Source organism: Mandrillus leucophaeus, unplaced genomic scaffold (genome assembly GCF_000951045.1).
Source record: "Mandrillus leucophaeus isolate KB7577 unplaced genomic scaffold, Mleu.le_1.0 Scaffold174, whole genome shotgun sequence".
In the NCBI taxonomy this organism is placed as follows: Eukaryota; Metazoa; Chordata; class Mammalia; order Primates; family Cercopithecidae; genus Mandrillus; species Mandrillus leucophaeus.
In genome coordinates, this window is record NW_012101743.1 from 1,863,929 (window position 1) to 1,891,652 (window position 27,724).

A 27,724-nucleotide genomic window follows, 5' to 3' on the forward strand; every position below is an offset into this window, starting at 1 on the left:
ATCTGTGCATATTTACTTACTATTAAGTATTAATATACATATAAAGAAAAGTTAAGACCAATTCAGTAATGTGGTGTTAAAATGTCAAAATAGTCCGTAACAATGTCAAAATACTCCAGCCTACCATAAGCTCTTCAAATATATTTTTCCATTCTACCTATGTGCACTACCAACAACCAATAGTCAACATGCAAGATCTATTATATTTTGTAGGTTCTATCTTCTAAATTGATTCACTCATATCATCAGGTCAAAGAGGTAAGTACTTAAAAGGAAGAAAGTGATTAATTTAAAATGTTGTGTTGAGTTGTATCTGAGCTTGTGGCTAGTATGAATTAATAAAATATGGGCATTTATTTCACCATCTCTAAAAGTCGACAAATCAGCTACAATAAGGGCTGCAATTTGGATCTTTTGGACAATCAAATATAGCAGGAATATTAGAAACATTAATAACCATTATTAATTTTAACCTGATTTTAGTGAGGTTTTGTTTTGTTTTTATAATAAAGTTGCTTTGGGTAAATCTTTAGTCATTTCCTGCCAGTTAAGATGCATAAAGTCAGGAAGCATCCTATTTTCTCAGATTATTTGAAAGAGCTCCATTAACTTCTCACCTCCATTAACTTGTCACCTCCATTAATTTGTGCTTTTGACAAACACAGTTTTTGAAAAACAAATATAGCTGGTTTATTTTTACAAACTAGCCTATTTTTTTTACTTCATAGAAAACAAGTGTAACACCCAAAGAGATAAAAATATCCTGGAACATAAACAGAAAGGAGCATTAAAAAATCTGCAAATAAAATGATGACAGGATTTAATTCTGAAATGCCCTCATTTTTCAGCACTTTCCAGGGAGCTGCTTCTTTTGGACTGAGAGCATAACCACACTTTCTCAGCATCTGAAAGCCTTTCAAAGAATGAGATAGATGTAATTGTGCATCTCTACCTCACATAAAACAAAAACTAAGTTAAAAAATGGCAACTCACCACAGCTCTAAATACACAATTAAACTAAGGCAGGAGAAGTTTTCCACATCTTTCCTACTGATAAATATTTCTAAAGGAACACTCAAATTTAAAACATTCTTTTCAAAAGCTTTTCTCGTACTAATATTTTCTTTTAAAAAAGATTCGGTTTTACTCCACCAAAAAGGATCATGAACAAAAAGAACATTTTATTATATCTCCTGGATTTTGCCTTTAAAGCAACACTGCACATTTAAAAAGATTTTCAAAAATTTTGAAAATTTCTAGAAAGACTTCCCAGTGCACTTCAGTACATATTTACTTAAAATACATTTTTAAAACAGACATTTGTAGAATACTTTTTCAACCCCCATAATATAAATAACTGCTCATAGAGATATAATATGCACAAATTCAAACTTACACTTGAGAACTTGAATGATAAAGCTGAGAAATATGTAATATTAAACGTATTAATATTCATACACAACTAAAGTATAAAAGTCTCAATTAAAAGACTCATTTTCTGATCCATGTTAACTCTGCTTTTAATTCATGAAAAAATAGTATAGAGGCATTACCATATTTAACACACCACCATCAGTTTTTTAATGCCATTACACAGAATAAGTCATCCTAAGTGTTTTAGATATTCAAAAATTCAAACAAATCCAACATATGTTAAATATTAAAGTTAATTCTTTTGCAATTCCTTAGTTATGCCTTTGTACTTTCACACTGGTAATTAGATTACCATTAAACACTTTAAATAAACATAAACTTTAGAAAAACAAAACAATGATGAAGTGTGGGCATGCCAACATCTTTAAATGTAAGCAAGCTTGAGGTTTTTAATCCTGTAGGTTTTTGGATTTTGCTGTTTGGGGGCTCCCCCGCCCCCATTTTGCCACAAGGTAGATTCATGAATGAAATACCACTTTAATATCCTATTTTCTCTCACTTACATGTATGCTGGAGAAAGTGGAGTTGACCTGGATGTTTTAAGCACAGGAACTGGGAATTTCCAGATAGCAGGAGAGCTCGTTTTCCATTTCAATGGCATGTTGTCACCACGGTACTACAATAACAGTAAAGAGCGTTTCCATAACAGACTACCAACTAGGACTTCCATTCCACACTGTACTGACACAGCAGTGGCTGCCGCGGAGAACAAGCAAAGGATTCTGCCAGTGCCCTTAAACCGATGCTTCCAATCTGTAAAATAGGGCTGTAAGGTACCTCCTTAAATTCTTCTGTTCCCTAAAGCAATATGATGATTCTATCATTTCAACTCAACAATAGTGCCAGAAATGCGCTGACTGCAGTATATATTTTTTTAAGACTGCACTATGCATACCATACAATGCAGCTTTATTTAATAAAAGCAACCAGGCTTTTTTTTTTTTAAGCTTGCAATACCATTGTTCTACCTTAACAGGGATACTGCAGCACTGTACTATATTCTGCACCTATTAACCTGATTTCTGACCAATAGTAGCAAGAAAAAACATAGATGGGTTTCATATGAAAATGAAACAACATACCTACTCAGAATACACTTGTCATCCTCTGAACAATCTTCTTTTGAGCTGCAACAATACAAATGAGATATAAACCTCAGCATAGCCTTAGGCCACCGCTAACAGAGATCAGTGACTAAATTCAGCAGCCTGCTTTCCTCCTGTGCAAGCTCTGGCCACACAATACAAGAATGCCATTATGGGAAAAGCCCGTTTCAAAAATTCCAGTCCCTCTGTTTTCCAGCTAGGAGAAGGCAAAATGTAAGAAGAATATAAACTGCTGCAGAACTCTGCAAGCTCTTCTAGTAGCTTCTGATTCAAGTTGCTCTCATTTCCCTATTCTTATTTCCAAGCTGAGATGAGCAAAATCTCATACATTTACAACACGCTATAGTAACACAAATATCACTCTGTCTTCTGCAGCAGAGAAGTACAGAGTAGCATGATCTTAATAGCAGTACTCAGAGGGACGCGATCAACAATCTAATTCAATACTGCCCTCCCCTTCTCTCTCCTTTCCCCTCTTGTTCACCCCCCTTACTCCTCCCCTCCCTCCCCCGCAAACAGCTCACAAATTGCCTAGAGGAAAGACCAAAGCCGCTGGCCAAGCAGGTGTCCAGCAGGGACCACTCCAAAGCTCAACAGCGGGTCCGGTAACCTATAGGGATTAGCGACTGTCAAGGAGGTTCAAAAATTGAAGCTGCTGTCAAAGGCAGCTTGAGGTATTTCATGAAAGCAATGGCAAATAAAGGGTTCATCTATATTGTTTTAAAATACTGCCAGAAAACAGCATTGTAAATGCCCTGAAAGTGACTTTTAAGCTTCTGTTTAAAGCACCAAAACAAACTCACAAATTTTCTACACAATTCTAAAAAGTGAATACAGGTTAAATGAGTATTATGCTGAACTCTTTATTTATAGGCTGAAGAATTTTACTTCTGATATAGGCAATTCACGATCATAGTACCCTTCTGCTTCTACCTAAAAACAGAATTATCCATTTCCATCAATGCAAGCTTAGTAAAGGCAGACCATGATTGACATGAAAGCCACTACCTATTTTAAAAAATCACTGCAGGGACAAAGAGCTCATATTTACTTTCAAGCCTGTATCCAAACAATAAACTCATGCTTCCAACTTAAATAGTTGGCTTTCGGATACTCTTTCCAAATTATTCCTAGTTTTTAAAGATTGAGATTTAGTCCCCAAAGAGGCTTTTTCATCTGCATTTTAGAAACACACATGAATGTTTCTATAGTAAGGAACTATTTTCAAAAATTCCAAAATACCAAATTTAATATATGAGAAATACAGCATGAAGTCAGTTAATGTAATCACAAACACCTTCCTTTTAAGATACAGACCAATATCAAGGCAAAAAGACAAACTACTATTTTCCTGTGAGGCACAAAACATATATGTACATGCAGTATGTACATATACACACACATACATACATATATGGAAAGAGAAAGCTTACTTTGAAAGACTGACAAGTAATATATGAACTTTGTAAATATTAAAATTATGTCAACCATCATTACCTTACATACAATTTTTATTCAACCTATCATACAAAAGAAACAGCCCTCAAAAACTCAGTCAAGCAATTTAAAGGGTTAAATTATATGTCCAACTCCTTTTAGTACTCGCACACAAAACGGACTCATAGAAATTGTCAAAGGAATCAGAAAAAGGAATATTTATCAATGCGTTAGTGGCCAAAATATATTTAAAAGTTTTTTTAACCTGCCACTAATATGCATAAATTATAGTCAATATTTTACATTAGAAGGCTTTCTGCAATAATCCTTAATGGTTATATAGCAGAAAGCCCTCAGGTATAATCAGCACGGGCAACTTGTTTGAAATCCAAAGAAGGAGAAATACATACACACACACACGCACGCACACACACACAGCCACACACACGTATGAACACATCAAGTTTGAAATGTCTTATTCCACAGTGAGTTTCAAACAAATTTTCAAAACCCGAAGCATTTGCAAACATTTAAAAATATAAAACATAAAGCAGCTATATATTATGTAGTAAGGAGGTGATGTTTTAGAAAAGAAATTCAATCATTTTCCAGCTTATGAATCTTTTTGTTTGCTTGCTTTTTTGAGATGGAGTCTCCCTCTGTCACCCAGGCTGGAGTGCAGTGGCACAATCCAGGCTCACTGCAACCTCTGCCTTTCAGGTTGCAGCAATTCTCCTGCCTCAGCCTCTTGAGTAGCTGGGATTACATGCACCTGCCACCATGCCTGGCTAATTTTTGTATTTTCAGTAGAGACAAGGTTTCACCATATTGGTCAGGCTGGTCTCGAACTCTTGACCTCAGGTGATCCACCCGCTTTGGCCTCCCAAAGTGCCAGGATTAAAGGCGTGAGCCACCGTGGCCGCCCTACTTCACCTTCTGAGAATAAAGATCCAAAAACCTGTGTAAAAACATGGTAGTGAAGTGTTTCCAGCAGTTTATCTGTCTATGAAGGCTTCTCAAACATTGATGAGTGGAAAACAGGCAAGTTAAGGTCGAGTTTTCCAAATTCCCAAAAAGGGAACCACCACAAACAAGTGAAGATCACTTTATTGTAAAGATTATTCTTCTTCTACAAGAATATTCTTCTATAAGTTATTATTCTTCTATAAACAATCAACTGATTCAAAAAAACCAACATATTTTTGTCTAATTTCATTAGGCTCCAAAGAAACTATCTAATACCACGAATCTTCTATGTCAATTTTCAGTCTAGATTCCTTGCAGACTTAATATTTAATATTTGTTTCTGTGGTACTCCAATAATTTTATTATTTGTTCAGAGTGAAAAGAAAGTATGGCTGCCTCCCTACACCCCATCCTCAGCACTCTAAAACACCTAAAACCCTAAAAGCATTATATCTGATGGTGGAGATGTATACATATTCAGTTCTTACTTTTCCTTTAATAAATTATTAAGTCACTTATAATTACCTCTCATGAGCAAACAACTATTATGCCAAAGTCCTTAAAAATAATCCCTTTAGGCCGGGCGTGGTGGCTCACACCTGTAATCCCAGCACTTTGGGAGGCCGAGGTGGGCAGATCACGAGGTCAGGAGATCAAGACTATCCTGACTAACACAGTGAAACCCCATCTCCACTAAAAGTACAAAAAATTAGTCGTGTGTGGTGGCAGATGCCTATAGTCCCAGCTACTTGGGAGGCTGAGGCAGGACAATTGTGTGAACCCGGGAGGCGGAGCTTACAGTGAGCCGAGATCGTGCCTCTGCACTCCAGCCTGGACGACAGAGTAAGACTCCATCTCAAAAAATAATAATAATAATAATCCCTTTAATCAGAAATACAGTTCATGAACAATACTTTACACTATTAATTCACTTAACAACACTATTCCTCACATATCATTTAGAAATAAACTTCAGCCAGGTAAAATCATCCCAATTACGAGTTGGCAGCATCCAAACAAATCAGATGTTACTACCCTGGTGGAGAATCCAGTCATAACTATAGAGTGTAATTATAATTCCCATTACATTCTAGAACTAAAAATATGTTCACCTATGGAATGAACAAAAATGATTAAACACATATTTTAAATATAATTTTATGCAGGCCCAGTGTCCCACTACTTTAATATTTAGAATAGCAAATGTCAAAAAACCCTTGGTCACATCATAGGAAACACTTATTTTGATTACAGAACACTTGGTTTCTATTATGTACAATTGCATAAAACAGGAGAGAAAGACATCATACATAAAAGCTCTTCAACACATTTTATGAACATTAATCAGTTAAAAAATACCTGTGACATGCATAGCTCAGAGATGTAACAAACAAAGGACAATGATGGGTCTTGGCCAAAGCTACAAAAAGAGCCAACTCTTAGAATGTAAAAGGAGAAGATTTTTTGAAATTTTAGGACTCTAAGAATTCATTTTTCTCAGTACCCTTATTGCATAAATGAAAACACTGAAACCCAGAGACGCTAACTTGCCCAATGTTGTATCACAAGCTAGCAGTAAAAGAGGAACTAGAAACCAAATTTCAATCTCCTAGTACAGGACTCTTGTAGAATCCCTACTGTTCTTCCCAATGAGACCATTCCACAAGATGCATGTTTCTATTTGAAGTGAACCACATTCTATAAATGTCTCAACGTATTCTAAAGAAACAGGACTACAAAGAGATATCAACTCTTCCAATTCTATGTTCAATGAAAAATAGAAGTGGGAGAAAAATACCATAAAAGAAAAGCTGTGCATGAAGAACCATTTCCAAAATCTTAATTCCAGAAGATGTTTAAGAATGTTCAGGAAAAAAAAGTAAGTATAACTTAAGCAGTCACGGTATGAGAGAAAAGGTAAATATATTGCCAATACTCTGATATTTTTTCTCAGTGTAAATGTTCCTAAATAATTTTATAGCAAAACTTAATTTGCTAACTGACTGCTACAATTTGTACCACCTCACCAAATGAACTAACATATCGTGTTTCTAATCTCTTGCTCCATTTTTTTCCTGATGTCCCCTAAGAAATTACCTACTTTTTCGTGCAAGTTTTGGTTAATCCTGTGGTAGGTACAGCTAAAGACTAATAGCCCTAGTCAGAGTTTGTATGAACAGGCACTGTGTAATCTTTTCAGTTCTGAAATGTCTCTTCAGATTAATCTAAAATATCCATGTTATTCACAATGCTCAGACAAGACTGCAGATCATGCCAAACTGTGTGCTTTGTTTATGTTCCACCAATCAGTAAAAGTACTTGGATGGCAACCAAATAGGACTGTTAAACCCTTTAAAACACACAAAAAATTCTGGAGAGCAGAGCAAAATTCTTGATACATTAAGGGTTCCTTCTTACAGGAAATAAAATTGTTCACATTCATGGCTATGTACACGTATACAGTTACATGCATGTGTGTTTGTGTGTATCTTTTATACACATATATGACTATATATTCGTGCATGTGTGTGTCTCCTTTATTTGTTTCAGGAAAACATCAGATATATTAAAAATTTCTTACTAGATACTCAGATATGTAGCCTTGCCACAATAAAAAATGGAAAATCCCAGATATTTCTCAAAGACAACTACACTGGAAAGTTTTACGTTGGAAATTTCCTTAACAGAACTATGTGAAACCTAGTAGGCCAACAAAGAATCTACAAAGACATCCTCTTTTGTAGCTATGACTATGCCTTGGATTTATATCAAAGGTATAAAACAATATAAATTAGTCAAAATCATCAAACAATACAAACAATGCTATGCAGGCACACACTCATGTATATGCACAGAGAATTCCTCACACCATGATGGCGTAAGCAATGTGAAGGGCAGTATTCTTCCTATCTGTAACATTTCCATAGGATAAGAAGATAAATATCCCTTATCTTATTAAGATAAATAAATAAATATTTATTTATTTATTTATTTATTTCCATGTTGGGCAGAGAGAAAACAGCAATAAGAGATGCTGGTGTGTTGAAAAGGCAGGAACACTAGGTAATGGGTCCAAAGGAGAAGACAATAGGGGTGAGGAAGGTAATGACTGGCTGTAAGGGGAAAGGAAAGCCAGAATGGTAGTAATTGCTGAAATTTACATAATTCTTTTTATAGTTGGGTGTCAGATGAAAGAGGTTATGGGGCTAAGACAGGAACTGGGGCAAGTGGGCAAAAATACAGAGACTGAGCAGAGAACAAAGATCCAGTTGTTGGGGGCCCAATGATCCACAGATTCTGACTACCTTTACTCTTTCACTAAGGCTGAAAAAAGGAGTAACACTGAATGGGAAATTCAGAAGTTCTTGCCCTTCCTTCTTCATTTTGTTTTCTGGCACTATCTATACTCTTTATGGCTTTTCTTTCTTTCTTTTTATTTTTCCTACCCGTGTATGCTTCAAAGTATTCCCATCTGTTTATTTAAAAAATGCTTTAAACTCCAAACCAGGATGTTTGTGTATGCTTGGGGTTGTGGTAGTGGAAATCAATGGTTTTTATTTTATTTTATTTTATTTTATTTATTTATTTATTTTTGAGACAGAGTCTCATTCTGTAGCCCAGGCTGGAGTGCAGTGACACAATCTTGGCTCACTGCAACTTCCGCCTCCTAGGTTCAAGCAATTCTCCTGCCTCAAACTCCTGAATAGCTGGGATTACAGGCATGCGCCACCACGCCCGGCTAATTTTTTGTATTTTTAACAGAGATGGGTTTTTATCATGTTGGCCAGGCTGGTCTTGAACTCCTGGCCTCAAGTGATCCACCTACCTCGACCTCTCAAATTGGTGGGATTACAGCCTTGAGCCACTGCACCTGGCAAATCAATGGTTTTTAAATATATATACTATTTACTATTTACATATGTGATTTTAGATTGCCTTTTTTAAACTGTTTGATAAGAGCAATACAGAGAGATAATTTATCATCATCAGTAGGGGTAATATATCCAATTCTCCAAAAAGATGCCATGCTATTACCACACCCTGTGCTATAGACATTTTACTTCATCTGCCCAAGATGTCTTTCCCAAATTCCTATGTGTCCCTCAAGAAGGAATCCCTAAATCTTTGTATCTTCCTAACCAAGCACCATTCCTGGCCCATTGGAAAGCACTCAATAAGTATTTGTCGAGTAAACTGAAAGGGAAATTTATAAGCAGAAGAGTGAAAATCAGAATTATATATTGAAGCCAGAATATATCCTGAAGGATTTTTAAAACAGTTGTTAAACCTGCTATTACCACAAGCAGAAGTTAAGAGGGATATTTATCTGTTAATTTGATAATTTTAGGCTATAATCTCCTTAAAATGAAAAAATATATAGAAATATACTATCTTATTAAAAATAAGCATTATTGAAGGAAATCGTCCAGAATATACATATACTTTCTTAAATAAATCATTCCAATAAGAAAAACTCTATCACCTGAAATAGTGATCACTCACCTGTTTAATCATCTCTCAGCAACTTCCTAAGCATCTCCTCAAACTACTTTGAGTAAATAGTCAAGCCATTGTTAGCTTTTCTGATTGAATCTGTAAACTTATCAAAATAAAAAGCCACTTAAAATGTACAGTGCAACTGAACAATTAAGAATATGGCACTAGTGAATGAAAATACATTCATATGAAGCTTTCCAAATAGTTTCACTTATTTGTTTTAATTTTGGTAGCATCAAATATGGAAGCAAGACTGCCAAAGTGGCATGAAGACGACATAAGGAATACTGAAAGCTTTATATCTGTAAATCCTGCACTATTTTGGTAAGAAAAAAACAATTTCTAACAATGTTTACTTAGGATGGTTGAAAAATTTTTCAGTAATAAGCACATCACCTACCAAATCTCAAAAGACATGCCAGTTAAACAAATTCAACATTTGCCATGTTCTATATTATTTCAGAAATATCTATACTTTTATAAAAATCTGAATTTCTGAAAGATCTTTAGAAGAGTATATTTTCTTCAACATCCCAATTTTAAATTAATGAAATAATGCTACTACCTTGAAAAATGTATATTTACATCCAAAAAGTTATTATAACATTCACACGTGCATCATAAATGTTATAACCCAAAATGAGGTTAGAAGATTACCTGGTTATCCAATCTCTTCCTCTTCCTATTTATAAATATCGTTTAAAAATACTGATAGAGTAGTCAAAATAACATTTTGCTAACCAGCAGCACTTTCACAGAAAGCTAATCCTAATGACTAATTAAGACTATTTAACACTATTTAAATTTTCTATAAGAGCTGTTTATATTCAATTGCTTTAATTTTTTACCATTTCATAGACTTAATCATTAAAACTGAATTTCCTATACATATGTCCACAGAAACTATTGTTGTCTAAAAATAAAAGGTTTTGACCAAATAATGAATGAGAAAATCTTACACTTCATAAAAGGCTCAATTTCAAACTTGAACCTTGTGACCCATTGCCATAACATGAAACCCAACAGTTTTCTTAAAGATGTCCTATGGTCACGTTATTTGCCCACTATGGCACTATCCAAGAGACTTAGCAACCTGGCCAATACCTCTGTTTTCATGACTATTTCCAGATCCTTTTCATTTTCCAATTTAGAATTCTTCTCTTCAGTGATTTTAAATCCTACAAACAAGTAAAGAGTACAGAGACAGTTATACTGAAAGATGCCAAGTGTATGGTCATAGGTCTAAATTGTAGACTCTAGCTGAAAAGTGTGTAATATAAAATTGCTATGCCTGCAAACAGAAATTCAATTAAAATCCTATGATGTACAACATCATTAGCACATGCCACATCAAGTGTTTATGTGTTGTAAAATAATCACAGCTTGTTTTGGCATTAGGTTTAGCTTTATTATTTGGATGCAATGGCTATCCAATAAAAGGGAAATCGTTTCTTTTCCTTTATCTCATGGTCTGTTACTAACTAAAGTAAATTCCATTTTGAATAAAAACAGAATTCATCTTCTAGGTTGAATCTAGATTTAAGCTAGAGGTAATCTAAATCTGGGTTTCCTGACTTCCTTTCTATGTCTGTTTACTTCAACTAATAATCAGAACCACTTCATGTCTTCAAAATCAAATATATGTTTTAAATAATCAGTTACTTCTCATGGAATTCTGAAGCTACATAACACTGAGTAAAATACATTTTCCCTTTAGCTAGCATATATTTATTCATTAATTCTTTATTCAGCTTGATTTAAGTCAGAGACACTTGAGCATTTTTATGAGTCTCCCACTACAGGGTCTAACCATTTGTTTAAATTTCTATGATATTGTTCAGAAATTAAACAAAAATATTTATGTTTAGGGGTTTCTAGAAATACCAATTTTTCATATTCAGATTTGTAAAACACAGAACAACATAACATGTATTCCAAAAAGGGTGAAGAGGCAAGATCAAGCTTGAATGGATACTCTAAACAGGGAAAAAGTACATTTATTAATTAGGACCACACTTTCACATCTGTCAACTAAAATGCATTTATTTCAACTGAAAACTTCTTAGTATATTAACCATTACTGACAGTGTAAGATAATCTCCTATAACTTCACAAATGAAATCAATCAACTTACTCTGCCTAGCCCAAAACCCCTAGAAAGGAGATACATGCTGAATGAGTTATTTCAGTCATCAATAAGTATCAAGAACTTATGACTTTGCTAGGTGTTACAAATATACAAAAGAACACATGTTCCCTGGCCACAAGACCATTATAATCTAATCAGGCAGACTAGATATACACGTAGGAAACACAAATTAGTGTAAATACATTGTTACAGTAAACCTATAACTACCAGAACCCTGAATAGCCTAGTTTTCTATACAGTTTTTTAAATTACTTTACAGTAAAAACAACTGGGAGAGGTTATTAAAATATCAAAACTCACTTATTTTTCACCTTTTGGCAGAAATCTTTCTGCCCCTCATGTCTAAAATATACACAAACCTTTATAAAATACGTCAAAGTACCACAATTAACAGTAGCTATTGTGACATGCTTCAGATGTACATACAGCAATGTGTGCAAATAATATCTGTCATTCATCACTCTGGCTTGCCCCTTGCTCCCCACTGCCATGGTTAATATGATTTTACATGGAACACAGAAGTTGCTGAGAGAAAAATGGCTCTTTTCTTTATGCTGCAATACATATACCAAAAGAAAAGTTGTTTACCTTTAAGGCAGATGTGTATTAACATTAGTGTGCATAAGAATCACATGAGGTGATTATTTAAAATGTAGATATCTGGAGGTGGCGCCCAGTACTCTGCATTCTCAACAAGTACTACAGCCGGTTATCACACCAGGTCTACTAAACTGTTAGAGAAACACTGCTTTAAAGTCAAGGTTGCTAACCCCTGCTGAATATCCCTTAGCTATAGTAAGATTGTTTTCTTTCTCAGTCCCTGGCCTTCCTTAGCATATGAACACTGGCTGCTCAACACCAGTTGTCATAGCACACTGTACAGCCATTATCTTGCCCTCCCACATTCAGATCTTTCTAGGTCTGGGAGAGTCTGAAAGTAAGATCTCCAGCTGGCAGACAGATAGGCGCAGAGGCAGACAGACAGATGCAAAGTGGGAAACTGAGAGGTACAACAATTAGAAAACAAATTATCTTGATTGTGTAATACAGATTAAAAAGTTAAAAACTTATTTCAAACTTTTTTCATGAGGAAGAACGCAGAAGAGGACAGAGCTAGTCATCTGTGGTCCAACTGCAGCTGTGTCCCTGATTAGCTTTCTGACCTCCAGTGTTATCTTCCCCCATCTGTAAAATAGGGAAAATGCTCCTTTCCTTGCCCATCTCACAGTGTTTTCATGAAACCCAAAGTAATTCATATTTGTGAAAGCATGTTGGAAAATATAAGGCACAATACAATGATGTGTGGCATTTTTAACAGCATGATTTACATATTTTTTTTCTAATAAACACAGTGCCCTAGACATTACTGTAACTATACTTGATAACTGTCTTCTAGTATTCTCAGGGTCTTTTGTGAAAACAAATTCGCACTGAAAAAAAAAAAAAGATGAGGAAAAATGCAGACCCCGGACATACCCTGAAGTCGATTTTTTGAATATATCCTTGAAATCGGCTTGTTTTAATGACAATTGCCTCCGTCTCCTGAAAGTGGAGTGCAAAAAGAAACCTGGTTAATTGTGGTTTTATTATATTTAGTTCAAATTTTTCAAAGCATACCCCGACAGCATTTTACCTGTAAATTAATAAACCATATTTATAAATCCTGAACAGTTAAAACCACACAGAATGATTTTAAACTACGTAAATTAACTTTTAAAAACCCTTAACTAGAAAGCCATAACATTCTATTTATTTTTAGAAGCTTTCTTAATGTCTCAGAAAGTCTGGAATAAAGATTGGCATTAAGTATAACAATTATTGGCAGTTGATCTAAAATACTAAACTAGCCAAATTAGGACACAAGGAGACACTTCTCCAGTAAATATATACTCGCCCCTTGGAATAATTTGTCATTTTGTAGCTTTTTAAGCCTAAAGGTCAATTATTTGCTGATATACTGCTTTGCCATAAAACCCTGAAAGCAAATGACACATATTACAAGCTTTCAGAGAACAGATGGCTAATGTTCTTCTAGGTTCATTTACTACCAATTTTTTTTTTATTTTCATACTGCTTGTAATTAATAAAAACATATAAATAGATATACTGTCTCCTAACCAGAAGATGTGGTTTTTGTTAAGTTCTATCATATATCTAGCTCCTTTGGGCTAATACAAAAATTAGCATTGGATAGACATACTTCGGGTGCTGCCTCAGGAATCCAGTTTTAAAAATAGAGACTACTACAGAAGCACTGCAGTATAGGCTGTTGACAGTCAACTCTCTTTAAAAATTAAAGTATGCTGGCAGATGTTTGATGAGCTCTAATAAAAATTTCACTTATTTCCATTTATTTCATTTATGTTGTTATCAGCATATAGAAAGTAAGCATTAGCCTTATCTCACGTTTTTTTCAAAATAAACTGTCTTGATTTTTTTCTGGGTCATCTCACAAGCACTATTGCATTATTAAATCCATAACTATATCAAAGTCATAGTTTAACAATATATTTAGAAAGACCTTGACAAAGACCTTATCCAAAATGTGATACTAAATCTAATGACTTCCTATGAAGAAAGGTAGGTGGAAAATATTTTATTTCTTTTTTGGAATGATAAATTCAAAACAGCATCTCCTTAATGACAGTACTATTTGAAAGTATACTTTTAAAATGCTATACACATAAACATTATTGTTGAAAGACAAAAAGCTGTAATAGGTCAAATTCATATCTGTCATGTTTTACAATTACGCCTTACCAAAAAATAACAATTATATTATTTCTTTGCTTAAAAACGCATCAAATTGTCTTTAAATACAGCTTATTTTATATCCCTATTAATATTATTCCTTTTCCTTGTGCATTTAAAAAAATCTGGTATGCCACCTTCTGGCAACTGAGTGAAATTATGTATTTCTACATAAGTCACTATTCTTTATTTTAACTTTGTAAATATATGTATATAGAGATATTTCTTACCTGCATTACATTTAAGCTATATAAATAAATCTATAACACAGTCTGAAGTAAAATAAAATTCCCTTAGAAATCTTATTCAAAATCAAGCTTTGTACATGCTTCCTATGATTTTTGCATGGTTACCAATATGTCTCCTGAATTCTACAATACATCTAAAATTGATTTTTGTATATCGCTTCACAGTCACATATGGAAATAACAGGCTTGCTATTTTAATGAACAAGTAACAGCAGTAAATAAAGGAAAAGAAAGGTCTCTTACCAATAAGCCCATTTTTCTCTTAAGGTTTGAACTCTCATCATTTGTCATGTTCTTGTGGATCCCTCTCTCATCAAATTCTCTGGAGTTTTAAAGTTAAGAGCTGTGATGCACAGCTAGGCTCTGCTACATAGTAGCGCACCCCAGTGCATCTGCCTGGTATAACACTTCAGTTGTAGCTCCCAAAAGCAGAAACAGGCTTTATATATATATTTTTTAAAAAATCCTATGTACTGTATACCTTCCCTTGATAGGAAATTGTAGTCAGTGTAGTTGAACTATTTATATTTCATATCTAAACTGCTGACCAGATATGAAAATGAGAAGCACACATATCTTGAGCTTAGTTCCAGTAAGCTGAACAGGAACAAAGTGTTCATCTTTGGAGCAAAGGTGGAATGAGACAAATACTAACACCAGGAAGTCTGACTTAGAAAAAAAAAAATGTTTACCTGAAAGTAACCTTACTTTTTTAAGGGTCACTATCCTGCTATTTGTTATATTATCTTAATTTTTTATTATCTTTAATTCTTACCTCTCTCTTGCCCATAGTTGCCAGTCATTAAGTCCTATCTTTTTTTCTTTATCAATCTCCCAGGAATCTACCCCCTATCTTTTTTAAACAAAGGAGCTACTTCAAAAAATATATATAACTCATCTCCCTGCATTGCCCATCTTCAATCTGTCAATCCCATTCCATCTAGATCGCTTTTTAAAAATAAAACTACACGTGATGTAAAGTAAATGATCACTGAGTATTTTTCAGTATGTATTTATTGATTTGGCTACGTGTTAGGTACTCTATTGGGTGGTATGGATGTAAAGGTGAACCAGACACAATCCCTGGCCCTCAGGAAGCTCATAAGCTGAGTGAGGGAAGCAGGCATGTATTCTGACGACACAAAATACAGTGTAGAAGCTTTAGTGATATAAGCCTAGCATTCTACAGCAGCAGAGGTATAACAAAAATTCCGTTGCAACTGAGGCTGAAGAATGAAGCATACATCAAGTAAACTCTAGAAGAAATAGCCTGTGCAAAGAAAGAAACATGTGAAGGAGGACAACATGTTGGAGGGATCAGCAAGTTCTTTGATATGACTGGAAAGAATTCAATATTACTGAAAAGTGGGTACATAGTGTTGAGTGGAGTATATTTTAAGGGATGCAGAAACCACATTACAGAAGACCATGCAAGCCAGAAAACAAGTTTGGGTTTTATCCTGTGGGCTATGAGAAACAATCTGTCGAATGAGTAGATCAATCAAATAATTAATCAAGTAACTAAGCCTAGCACTAAGAACTCAGTACAAACCGGCCAACCTACTCTTCTAGTTTACTGTAGTAAATCATAACACCAACTTCCAGTTCTCTATCTCAAAAGCTTTCTTTGTTCTTTCTCATCTTTGCTCCAGAGGTCCCTCTTGCATGAAATCTCTTCCCCACTCCACTTTTCTGAACTCAACCCATTCTTCCAGATCCAGCTCAAATTCCATTTGTTTCTGTGATACCTTCCATGGCAATTTGAGTCTATGGTTTTAAAAATATTATTTCATCACAGGGACCAGAAACCATGCATTCTTGCTAAAGTTTAGCACTCAATGTTGAAGAAATCTTTTTGATCCTTTGCCCACAAAATAAAAGAGGATGGTGAGAAAATCACACTAAGGCAAAGGTCAGAGCCTCAGGGTAAGTAAGCAGGTCCCTGAAAGCCCACCTCCCAGACTTCATAGTGCACACTAATCTTAGTAACTTCCTTCACCACTGAGCCTGAAAAGGAACTGTGAAGACAGATGGACCTGTATTGGGCAGCAGCTCTAAATTACTATGCAACATTGCTGGCTGTATACCTCACAGCCCTGGTTCAAAAATTCCAAGGAATCGATGAGAAAGGGATATCGACAGAAGAGCTGAATGATGGAGCTGTGACCTTTGGAAAAATAGAGCGGTAAGTGGACAGAAATTGTGATTGTGCTTTACTACTCATAGTAAACCAAGACAATTCACCTAAAGATCCATATAATAAACAAAGAATTCATGAAGATCTCCAAAAGAGATGAGTGGGTGAGAGTAGGTGCTTGGGTATAGAAGGTTTAGAATCTCCAAGGGTGAGCTTCAATAGGGGGAAATCCAAGTGTAAGAAAGGGGTGTTTCAAAAAGGGTTAACAATGTTAGCCAGGAGACTGGGATAAGAAACTATCAGAGAAACAGGTCCTTGGGGGTAAATATTTAGTATTCTCTCTCTGTGGAACCACATTCCATTATGCTCAGTGTCAAATACCCAGTAAGTACGCAAGCTTTCGTTGATTTTGGCACTTAACATTCAGCTTTGTCTCATCGTTTTTATTTATGCACAATCTCTTAGATTTATGCAATGATGCAAAAACCATGGTGCTTTCTTTTATGTAGACAAAATCTTTCCATCTTAGTCAACCATTTTATGTTAAAATGGATTAAAAGATTCTGCCAATAATTTCAAAAAGTAGTTAACACTTAAAAATATTCTCTCAATGACTTAAAGAATTCCCAGATAAAAGCTGTCTACGCCTTCCTCCGTTTTTCTTGAGTGAAAAAACTGACCAGTTGTCTTTCCACTAACTTATAAGGAAAAAAAGCAAGTACAGAATAAGAGGAGAATGTGAGTTGGTGAATGTGCCACATTTTCCAAATAATCTTCAAAAACGGGCAGTACTTGGGGGACATTAAAATGACTTAATCAATAGCATCTTCAGAAGAATGTTTTTAAACTGGGTATCAATGGCACCATAGATTTCAAAACGAAGAGAAAATAAGCCAGATCATTTCTTCATTTAGTTTTGTGAAAAACAGACAAATTGACAGATTATTTCCTTAGGGCCTGGTAGAAAAATCTCAACAACCATTTTATATTATATTTTGACTAGAATAGGTGTTTTATCCAAATTCACATAACTAGTTCATCCCTAAGTTGCAAAGGCAGAAAGGCGGGGAGGGGTAACTACCTCTTGGAAGTCCACAAGTGTCATATAATATTAGTGATTATGATGACAGGGTCAATACTAGTCTAGTATAAATAATTCAGTTACATTCCATTTAAAATACCATTGTGTTATCTCATCCACAGCAGTACTCTTTCCCTTTCTTCTGATGTATGTAAGATGGTTCAGAGCAGGATGACTTAAGTGGTTTACAGAATCTTCTGTCCTGCTGAAACATCCATAGTGATAGATTTTGAGAACCACTGATCTAAAGAAGGGTTAGCCAGGGGTATTTATATTGGGAGCAATTGCTCATACTCCTATAGTCTAGAAGTTCATATTTCAAGTGATTTATCAGATTTCAGTAGATTACCACTCAATCTAATGTGGGAGATGGGGGTCAAAGGAAATAAAATGAATGGAAATGTCATTTTCTGCTACTAATAACTGCTGCCCGCATTGTCACTGAATTAGGAAAAATGGCAAAGAAGGCAGAAGGCCAAAGTCTCATAACCTCCCAATCCTAATTGAATGAATCAGAACCCTCTTAAACATTTCTAAAATGGAATAAAACTCGTGTCCTACCACCAAATGGAACCATAAATGATAGACAGTAACTCATTAGTAATTCAAACTACTTAATGGGTATGAATTATTCAAGATTGACTATGAAATATACCAACTTGGCCGGGCGCGGTGGCTCAAGCCTGTAATCCCAGCACTTTGGGAGGCCGAGGCGGGTGGATCACGAGGTCAGGAGATCGAGACCATCCTGGCTAACATGGTGAAACCCCGTCTCTACTAAAAATACAAAAAAAAAACTAGCCAGGCGAGGTGGCGGGCGCCTGTAGTCCCAGCTACTCGGAGGCTGAGGCAGGAGAATGGCGTGAACCCGGGAGGCGGAGCTTGCAGTGAGCTGAGATCCGGCCACTGCACTCCAGCCTGGGTGACACAGCGGAAACTCCATCTCAAAAAAAAAAAAAAAAAAGAAATATACCAACTTATATTTTACTCACCTAAATCTTAAATCAATTGCTATTTAATAGTTATACTGAGAATTTAAAAGAGCCAAGATATACATGCCAGAACATTAGGAAGTTTAAAATTTTTATCATGTTAGTTTGGAAACATAGAAATAAGCTAAATGACATTTCAAAGACTAAAGGGCAGACATAGAGGGTTAATGAGGAAGTAAGAATTATTTTCCAACCTAATTTTCCTATCCAGATACTCCACAAAGTATTTTACTTGCTTTAAATGTCAGTTTAACCTCAGCCAGCAGAATTTCAAGTAAAAGAGTTTATTATGCCTCTTTATTTTTAAGAGTTTCATTTTCATTTTCAACCTGATCCTGAGGCAGGCAATGCAGGCGTTAATATTCCCATTTTACTTATGAAGAAACAGAGCTGTTAAATGACTTGGCTCAAGTGACATAGCCGCTGAGAGAAGTGGGAAACAATAAGCCAGGTCTCCTGATACCTAATTTGGTGTTTATTAGTCACCTCTGTATTGCGTTAATATTTATATTAATATTTATTTTAGGGGGGAAACTACAAATATGACTCCTAAACACCGCCCCTCCAAAAAAAAAAAAAAGGTCTTCACATACTAAAGTAAATGTCTGGAGGAGGGGAGAAGTAAGTAATAGTTAATGGAAGCTACAGAACAGCTATATGACAAAAGTTACATAAATGATCAACCTATATCTGTGCCAGAAATACCTTCCCAATGCCAATTACACAGAGCTCCCTTTACATTTCAAACATGTCATACTCCTTCATGCCTCAGTGGCTTTACATCTGATTCCACTTGGAATTCCCTGCCCTTCTACTCTATCAAGCAAACTTCTAGTCATGCTTAAGTGTTCAAGCAAACCTCCCTCAGTGAAACTTTCCCTCACACCCCTTAGAAGATGCAGGTAATGGGTTTGCTATCCTCCTGTGGTACTTTGAATATTATAGCTCCTGTCTCTTTGGGTTAAAACTGCTTCTATGTGTCCCTAGATTATAAATTTCTGACAACTGAGGTTGGGCCTTCCTTATGTTTGTATTATACCTAACTCAGTGCCTGTCACATAGTAACCCAATTATAGGAGGTGATTTTGGTGAAATCAAGCCAGCAGAGGTAAGTTCTTCCCTCCTCCATGCCTAACCACACTTTTCTGATGATAATTAAATAAGAAATCATTAAAGGGCCTTTTCCTTCCAAAACTAAGATTTGAATCATAAGAAAAAATAAAATGTTACCATTGCACATACTATACCTAAATGGCTCCTTTTGATGTTTGCATGAAAGACCCTATGTGCGCCTGGCAGGGTGCCCAGCATAGTAGGTATATAATAACTTTATGATAGATGAATGAGGATGGGGGTGTGAATAGATCAATAGGTGACTGCTGAAGTGAACTGAGTAAGGAAAACACTTAGCTACCATAAGGAAGGGAAATGTCAGTAATCAGTTTTCTAAGTCAAGATAGGATTGGTAAGGCAAAGGAAGGAATGCATTTTATTAGTTTGTCACCACCTAGGCCAGGGAATATTGAAAAATGAAACAATATCTCCTAAAAGCAGTCATTTTGTGGACTGGTAAATGAAAAGGACAAAAAGTATATTCTTTGGACTGTTAAATCCTATTAAATTACTGTTGCAACAAGTAATGATGAAAGAGTAAACCACAAAATTCAATTTTGACAATCACTGCTCCACTACATGGAGCAAAAAATGAAATAGCAAATTCAACCAAGCAAGCCACTGCACATCACCCATACCTGGTAATGTAAATGGTATGCTGAGCAGTCAAGAGCAAAATATACAAATGATACACAAGAGGGCCCAATGCTAACAAGCCCTTTTAATGTTCAAAATAGAGAAAAATATACATATTTGATTAAAGATCTATGAATCCTGTTCCAATGAGAGAATTACAATTTAGGCTTAAGGAAGTGTCTCAAATCCCTTTCTCACCCCATTTTCTGGCTTCTCCTTTATGCAGACTGGTGGAGGAGAAATATCAAGAACATTTACATAATGAACAATATAAAGAATAAAAGACAATGGGGTTCCCCAAAGGGAAGAGCTTATCTACAACATGGTTTAACATGCACAGGTTAGGGAGTGGGTGTGGAGGTTCCTGCAGCTCTGAGGGCTAACTGATGCAGATCATTAACCACTATCTCCAGTGTGTTTTGGGGGTATGTTTGGAAAGGCTGGAAATTTTCATTTAAAAGTTTAAAAAAAAAAGTCTTATAAATAAGAGTTGGGTTTTGCTAACATTAGACTTGAATTTTGGGACACAGAAACATAATGTATAAGCCCTTATGTCCTAGTTGGGAATACAAAAGTCATAAAAGCTTCTGGGAGCATTAATCCTGAAGGAAGATTGGGTGAGGAGCCACAGAGAACAGACAGCCAGGGAGAGAGACACTAACAATTAAAGATGAACCATGAAAAATGGTAACCAGAAATACGATTCTGAATAAACCAATCCCAAGCCAAAAGTAAACATAATACTCCATCATTTCTAATTCAAAATTTAGAATTCATTATGCCTCCTTTATTGGTTTCATCATCTTAAGCTTTTATTCAAAAACTTTCCATGACTACTTATTTCTATGGATGTATTTGTAGACTCCACTTTAAAGGTCCCCTCAACCCCCAGCCCCATCTTATCTATTCAATCCTATTTCCCATTAAAGGTAATCCCAGATTTGCATACAACTAAAAAACACAGTACCACCATACCCAGAACGCTACAGAAGTTATTCTTAAAAAATAATGGTAATAAACAACATGCAGCCTATAGTAAGTCTGTGAAGAGGAATACACGAGAACAATCTGGGGGAGGGAGGTGGAGAAGAAAGGAAAATTAGGCAAAGCTCTTGGCCAAAGCTTTCCCTGTCTCAAAATATCTTCTCCTACAGTGAAACTCTCTCTAACTCTCTCTCTCTCTCTCTCCCCCCCATCTCTCTCTGTAACCCTCGCCCCCCTCCCACATTGTTTGCTCTGTACCAGTGCCAGAAATTCCAGCAATTACAGGTTCATTTGAGCTAACAAGAAGGCTGTTAAAATTGTAATAAGTACAGCTGCCAGGATGAGGTGGCTATCAGTTATTCACACACTGGCGTGAATGAGTTTAGTCAAGTTTCTTCAAATAGCAAAGAGCTGTTGCCCTGAGGGAATGAGGCAGGCTGGAGGTGAGAGAGAGCCTTTTAGAGCCCTAGCAACTTTGGGTGGGGTTCTGTTTCAAGGAAGTTAGCAGCATGGGGTGCCTTGAGGGATACAGAAACTTTCTCTTAGAGAAACTGAGATGTTTAAAAAAAAAAAAAAAAAAGGGTGCAGAAAGGGTCATAGGAGAACAACAAATCTCAATTTTCTCTATTACTCTGTCTTCTAGCCCAGAATCCATCACACCTTTCCTGATTCTCTGTTCCCAGGCTCTGGAGTACTATCCCTGGGATAGTTCACTATTAAGTAGGTTAAATACAATATTTTGAGCTGGCTAGAAATGATGTATATTATGTGTCATGTCCAAACAAATGATTTGTAAATAAATCTTTAGAACACACCCTGTTTATAGGTTATGATTTACTTGTATTTTTCAACATATACCTTTCCCCCATCAACACACACACACACATCCTAATTAGACTGGTCTCTTCTCTGTTTTGTTAAGGCTGAGTTTTGTTTTTTGTTTTTTTTTTCTTTTTTTTCTGTCACCACCCATTCAACTCATAAAACATCCCTTTTGCATAGTAGATTGTGGCTGCCCCTCTGTTCACAGAAGTTCTGCCTATTCTTAAGTTCTATATCAAGCTCCACCTTTTTGAAGTCAAATTTGATTACCCCAGCACTCACCAAATGCCCTTTTCTTTCTAAACTCTTGCAGCACTTACTACACAATGTTCATAGTTAGTCATCCGTACGTGTGTTCAACTTAGCTTCCCAAATGAAGACTGTAAACTAGCTTTCTACAGGCAGAGGCCATTCAATAATCCACCCAAGCACTTAATAAGCATCTACTTTACACCAGGGGCTGTGTTTAGGGTGGACGTTCAAACCTCAGCAAACCCAGTTTCCCACCTTCAAGGTGGACACAACCCAGGGAACATCAGATACAGTCACAGTACTATACAAGCTGTGCTATAAATGAGATATGTTCCAAAGGATATAAGTGCACATGGAAAGCCCTAAGTGGAGTAGCACAGAGGATCAGGGAAAGTTTCACAGAGGTGACATCTGAGCTGAGTATTTCAGAATAAGCAAGAGTATGTCAGGCAGTCAAGTGAGACAGAGGGGATGGTTAGGAGAGAGGGTGAGGGTGCAAGACTAGTTAAGGCACAACTGCAATTGTGACAACATTAGATCTTAAACTAAGGCAATGGTAGTGGGTGACATTCAAAAAGATTTTTAGGAGATAAAATTGACAGGATTTACTGACTGGAGATGATGATAATGGCTAACATTTGTTTGATCACATACTGTGTGCCAAGCAGTGTTATAAATGCTTACCCCATTTAATCATTTAACTTATTTAATCCTTACCAAAGCCTTAAATGCAGTTACTATTAACATCCACGTTTTACAGAAGAGAAAACAAACACATAGAAAAATCAAGTGACATGACTAAGGTTACACAGTGTGTAAATATTGGAACTGGAATTTGAACCCAGGCAGCAGTCTAGCTCCAGAGCATACATTCTCAAGCCCTCTACTATTCTACCTTTAAATGATGAGATTGTTAGGGAGAGAGGAAGCCCAGAGGACTGTCAAGTTACTGAGAGAGAAAAAGGTAGAGGCAAAAGGGACCACAGTATATGAAACTTGATTACATTATCTGTTTTTTGTTTGTTTGTTTTTTTGTTGTTGTTGTTGTTTTGTTTTTTTGTTTTTTTTGAGATGGAGTTTCACTCTTGTTGCCCAGGCTGGAGTGCGATGGCATGATCTCAGCTCACTGCAACCTCTGACTTCTGGGTTCAAAGAATTCTCCTGCCTCAGCCTCCTGAGTAGCTGGGTTTACAAGCATATGCCACCATGCCCGGCTAATTTTTATTTGTAGTAGAGACAGGGTTTCTCCATGTTGGTCAGGCTGGTCTCGAACTCCTGACCTCAGGTGATCCACTCACCTCAGCCTCCCAAAGTGCTGGGATTACAGGCGTGAGCCACCACGCCCGGCCTGTTGCATTTATTGAGTAATTTTGCTCCCTGTTTCTAATTTTAAAAGCAACTTTTGCTCTAAAATGGTTTCCCACCAATTGCCATCTTTCCATCAACCACCAATGCCAATATTAAGTTGGGGTTTTGTTTGCACTTATACATAGAGTTTATTTAATTTCTTCCCATATATCCTAGCATCTTCCTTCCTCCCTCCCCTTCTTCCTTTCCTTCCTTCCCATTTTTAGTAACAGGGTCTTGTTCTGTCACCCAGGCTGGAGTGCAGTAGTATGAGTATAGCTGACTGCAGCCTCAAATTCCTGGGCTAAAGTGATCCTCCCACCTTAGTCTTCTGAGTAGCTGAGACTACAGGTGCTTGCCACAATGCCCACTAATTTTTTACTTTTTTAGAGATGAGGTCTCGCTATGTTGCCCAGGCTGGTCTTGAACTCCAGGTCTCAAGCAATCCTCCATCCTCGGTTTCCCAAAGTGCTGGGATGACAGGCAAGAGCCACTACACCCAGCAGCCTATTCTAGCATATTCTTAAATAGTACTGGTAATCAAACCAAACAGGTACCTGGTCTTGGCCTCAGTCTGTTTGTCCTCTGTTCCAGTCTCACTGGGCACATTCAGCTTCTTCCTTGAATTATTTATAGATTTGGCCTATCACCTTTAGGTTGAAAGTTTTTCCTAAGGCAAAAGTCACATCTCATTCAACTTTGATAAACAGCAACTAGTGTCCAATATGTTGTCACTAAAACTTGGCCAGGCACAGAGGCTCACGCCTGTAATCCCAACACTTCGGGAAGCTGAAGTGGAAAGAGTTCAAGACTAGCCTGGACAACATAGTGAGACTTCGTCTGTATAGAAATTTAAAAAAAAAAAAATAGCAAGGAGTAGTGGTACACACCTGTGAGTGAGGCTGAGGTGGGAGGATCACTTGAGTCATAGAGTTCAAGGCTGCAATGAGCTATGATGGTGCCACTGCACTCCAGCCTGGGCAAGAGAGCAAGACTCTGTCTCTAAAACAATAATAATTATAATAATAAAATAATAAAAATTAAAATTAATTGGCTTGAATATAAAACAAAATGTCTCTTTGAAGCTGCCATTTTTCATTCATTTGTAAATTGCCTTCATTTGTCACATCAGTACCATCTTTCTTATTTTTTCTTTAAAACTTACATTTATCTTTAAAGGAAAACTTATTACAGGAAACAGAAAACTAATAATTTCTCATAAAGAGAAGGGAACTGTAAAAATAGATACTTAACTCCTGTAATAATAAGAAATGCTTATGAACAACTTAACATCATCCTATTCCCCATAAAATGTCCCACATACCACACTACTGGGTAAGTTGTTTTTTTTTTTTTTTTTTTTTTTCCATACTGAGGTGAAATCCACATAAGTAAAAGTAGTGATTTTTTAAAATTTTTTATTGTACTTTAAGTTCCAGGATACATGTGCAGAATGTGCAGGTTTGTTACATAGGTATACATGTGCCATGGTGGTTTGCTGCACCTATCAAGTAAACAATTCAGTGGCATTCAGTGCATTTAGAATGTTGCACAACCACCCCCTTCTACCTTGTTGCAAAACATTTTCATCAACCCCAAAATAAAACCCATACCCATTAAGCAGTTGCTCCCCATTCTCTCCTCCCTGCCCCTAGCCCCTGGCATCTGCATTCTGTCACTATGGATTTATCTATTTCAGTATTTCACAAAAATTGAATCATATAGTATCTAATCATTTGTGCTTAGCCTCCTTTCACTAACATAATATTTTGGAGGCTCATCCACTATGTATATCAGTACTTCTAATATACTATATGGCTGAGTATTCCATTATATGTACATACCACAATTTATTTACCCATCCATCAGTTAATGGGCATTTGAGCTCTTTCCACCTTTGGGTATTGTGAATAGTCCCTCCCTGAACATGGGTGTACATTTGTTTGAGTATTAGTTTTTAATTTGGGGGGATACACACCTAGGTGTTTCTGAATTTCTGGGTCATATGATAACTCTATGTTCAACTTTTTAAGGAATCTCTCAGATTTTTGTATAGCATACTTTGTGTTTCAAAAAAGCACAGGATTAACAGGTGTCACACCAGATTGTGTGTCTCTACACATTGACATACAAGGAAAGAGGTTCGTTCTCATCATACTTACGAAAATATAAATTTCAAATACTTTCATCAAATTTGTGTGATAGTTGTTTTCTTTGCAGTTGGTTCTTCTGTAACAGTAGCAGACGTTTCAGACAATTTGCTAAATTTGGTCTTCAAGTTTGTCTAAAGATACTTGATTAACTTCATCAAAATCTTCCCCTAATAAGATTTCCCTCACAGTCTGCACCTTTACATTTTAAAAATTCAATTTTTATCCACTGATCCATGCTGGCCTCAACAAGAAAACAAAAAAAGAGCACAGAACTGATTCCAATTCACAATTATGTATGTTATAAATACTTTGTATATTTAAATATTACTATTTTCTGGGAATAGAGTGTTGCTGCATCTATGAAAAGAATGCAGCAATACATTCTGGGCATGCCTGAACACTGCACCAGTAATTCACTTGGTCTGGGTGAGGTGTTGTTACCTGCATAGTCTTAACTTCAGTAATATCTAAGAGATGACAAGTGTGATATACCAGCCTTTTTTTCCTAATCAGCATTAAAATAAGTAACAAATATATTCAAATTGTGTTAGTCTGTCTATTTCCGGGGGTACATATACCACCAGTAGCATGCACATAATACTTCAGAAAACACTGATCAAATCATAGCCTATTTAAAAAAAAAAGAACTACATGTGCTAAGTTCACATATTATTTGCCAAGGAAACAGGACATTTCCATCTCATCTGCAAAAAGATAAAGTATGGGTTCATCACAAAATATTCAAAACTAAAGAAGGGTTCCTAATAAATCTGAAGACTCATCCATCTTGACTTTCTAAGATAAAGGATTAAGTGTCTTTGGTGGGCATCTCACAGAATCCAAGCTATAAAGACAAATGCTTTCGGGAAGACTCACAGTCACTTGCACTTTGCAACATCTTCCACTGGGAGATGCACTCATCCTGTGATTTGACAGGATACTTTGCATTCAAAGAGTAACCACCCCTAATTTAAATAGTATGCTACATTTTTTCATAAAGTATGCCATCTCCTAGAAGCCTACTGACACACTCTCTTATGGAAAAAAAAAAAAGAGAGAGAGACTGAGTCATCAATTTTTAAACAACACGTTTCCCTTTTTCAATATAGAGATTATCATATAATCTATTTACTCTAGTTCTCAGGTGAAAAGTGTTTAACTATCTTCTAAAATGTAAGTATCCATGAATAAATATAAAAATAGAAAATACCTGAAAAACAACATAAAATATAATGTTCTCTCTGTGGATTTTACTGCCACTGAGTTTTCACACATAATTGGAGGTAGGTTTCAATTAAAAAATAAAACAAATGAACAAAAATCTGTCTTCAAGCAAAATATTTTGAAATCAGTATAAGACATAATAAAATAATTTAAGAATATAAGGATGAATGTAAAGATTCAATATGAGAATATATGTAAAGTACGTATCACAAGGCTCATTTGTGCCACAAACATTTAATAAATTGCAGCTAAGGTCCTTCAAGGTCAGATGATTCTCCTTGGAAATAATCCATGAATCCTCAGGCCACAATTAAATTCTAATTGTCAGGGCTCCTATTTCCTCATTTGTTCGCCTATTTTAGCACCCAGCACATTCAGCCTTGTCTAATAATTCT

At 35.9% G+C, this 27,724-nt stretch overlaps 1 protein-coding gene across 5 annotated transcripts in view; it reads right to left on the reverse strand.

The window, feature by feature from the left end:
• Nucleotides 1-27,724, reverse strand: part of KLHL13 (kelch-like family member 13) — a 195,461-nt gene that overhangs the window by 68,882 nt on the left and 98,855 nt on the right. Inside the window, exons 1-2 of one of the 5 annotated variants that reach the window (XM_011977128.1) lie at nt 14,832-15,005; nt 13,066-13,131 (exon numbers count right to left, since the gene is read on the reverse strand). The exons of 1 other annotated variant lie outside the window; for it this stretch is intronic. In XM_011977128.1, coding sequence (XP_011832518.1) covers nt 13,066-13,131; nt 14,832-14,872 — 107 coding nt within the window. In that variant the 5' untranslated portion in view covers nt 14,873-15,005. Of the gene's footprint in view, nt 1-1,937; nt 3,005-13,065; nt 13,132-14,831; nt 15,006-27,724 lie in introns of those variants that run through there. 3 more of the 5 variants (XM_011977127.1, XM_011977130.1, XM_011977129.1) reach the window with 3 other exon arrangements.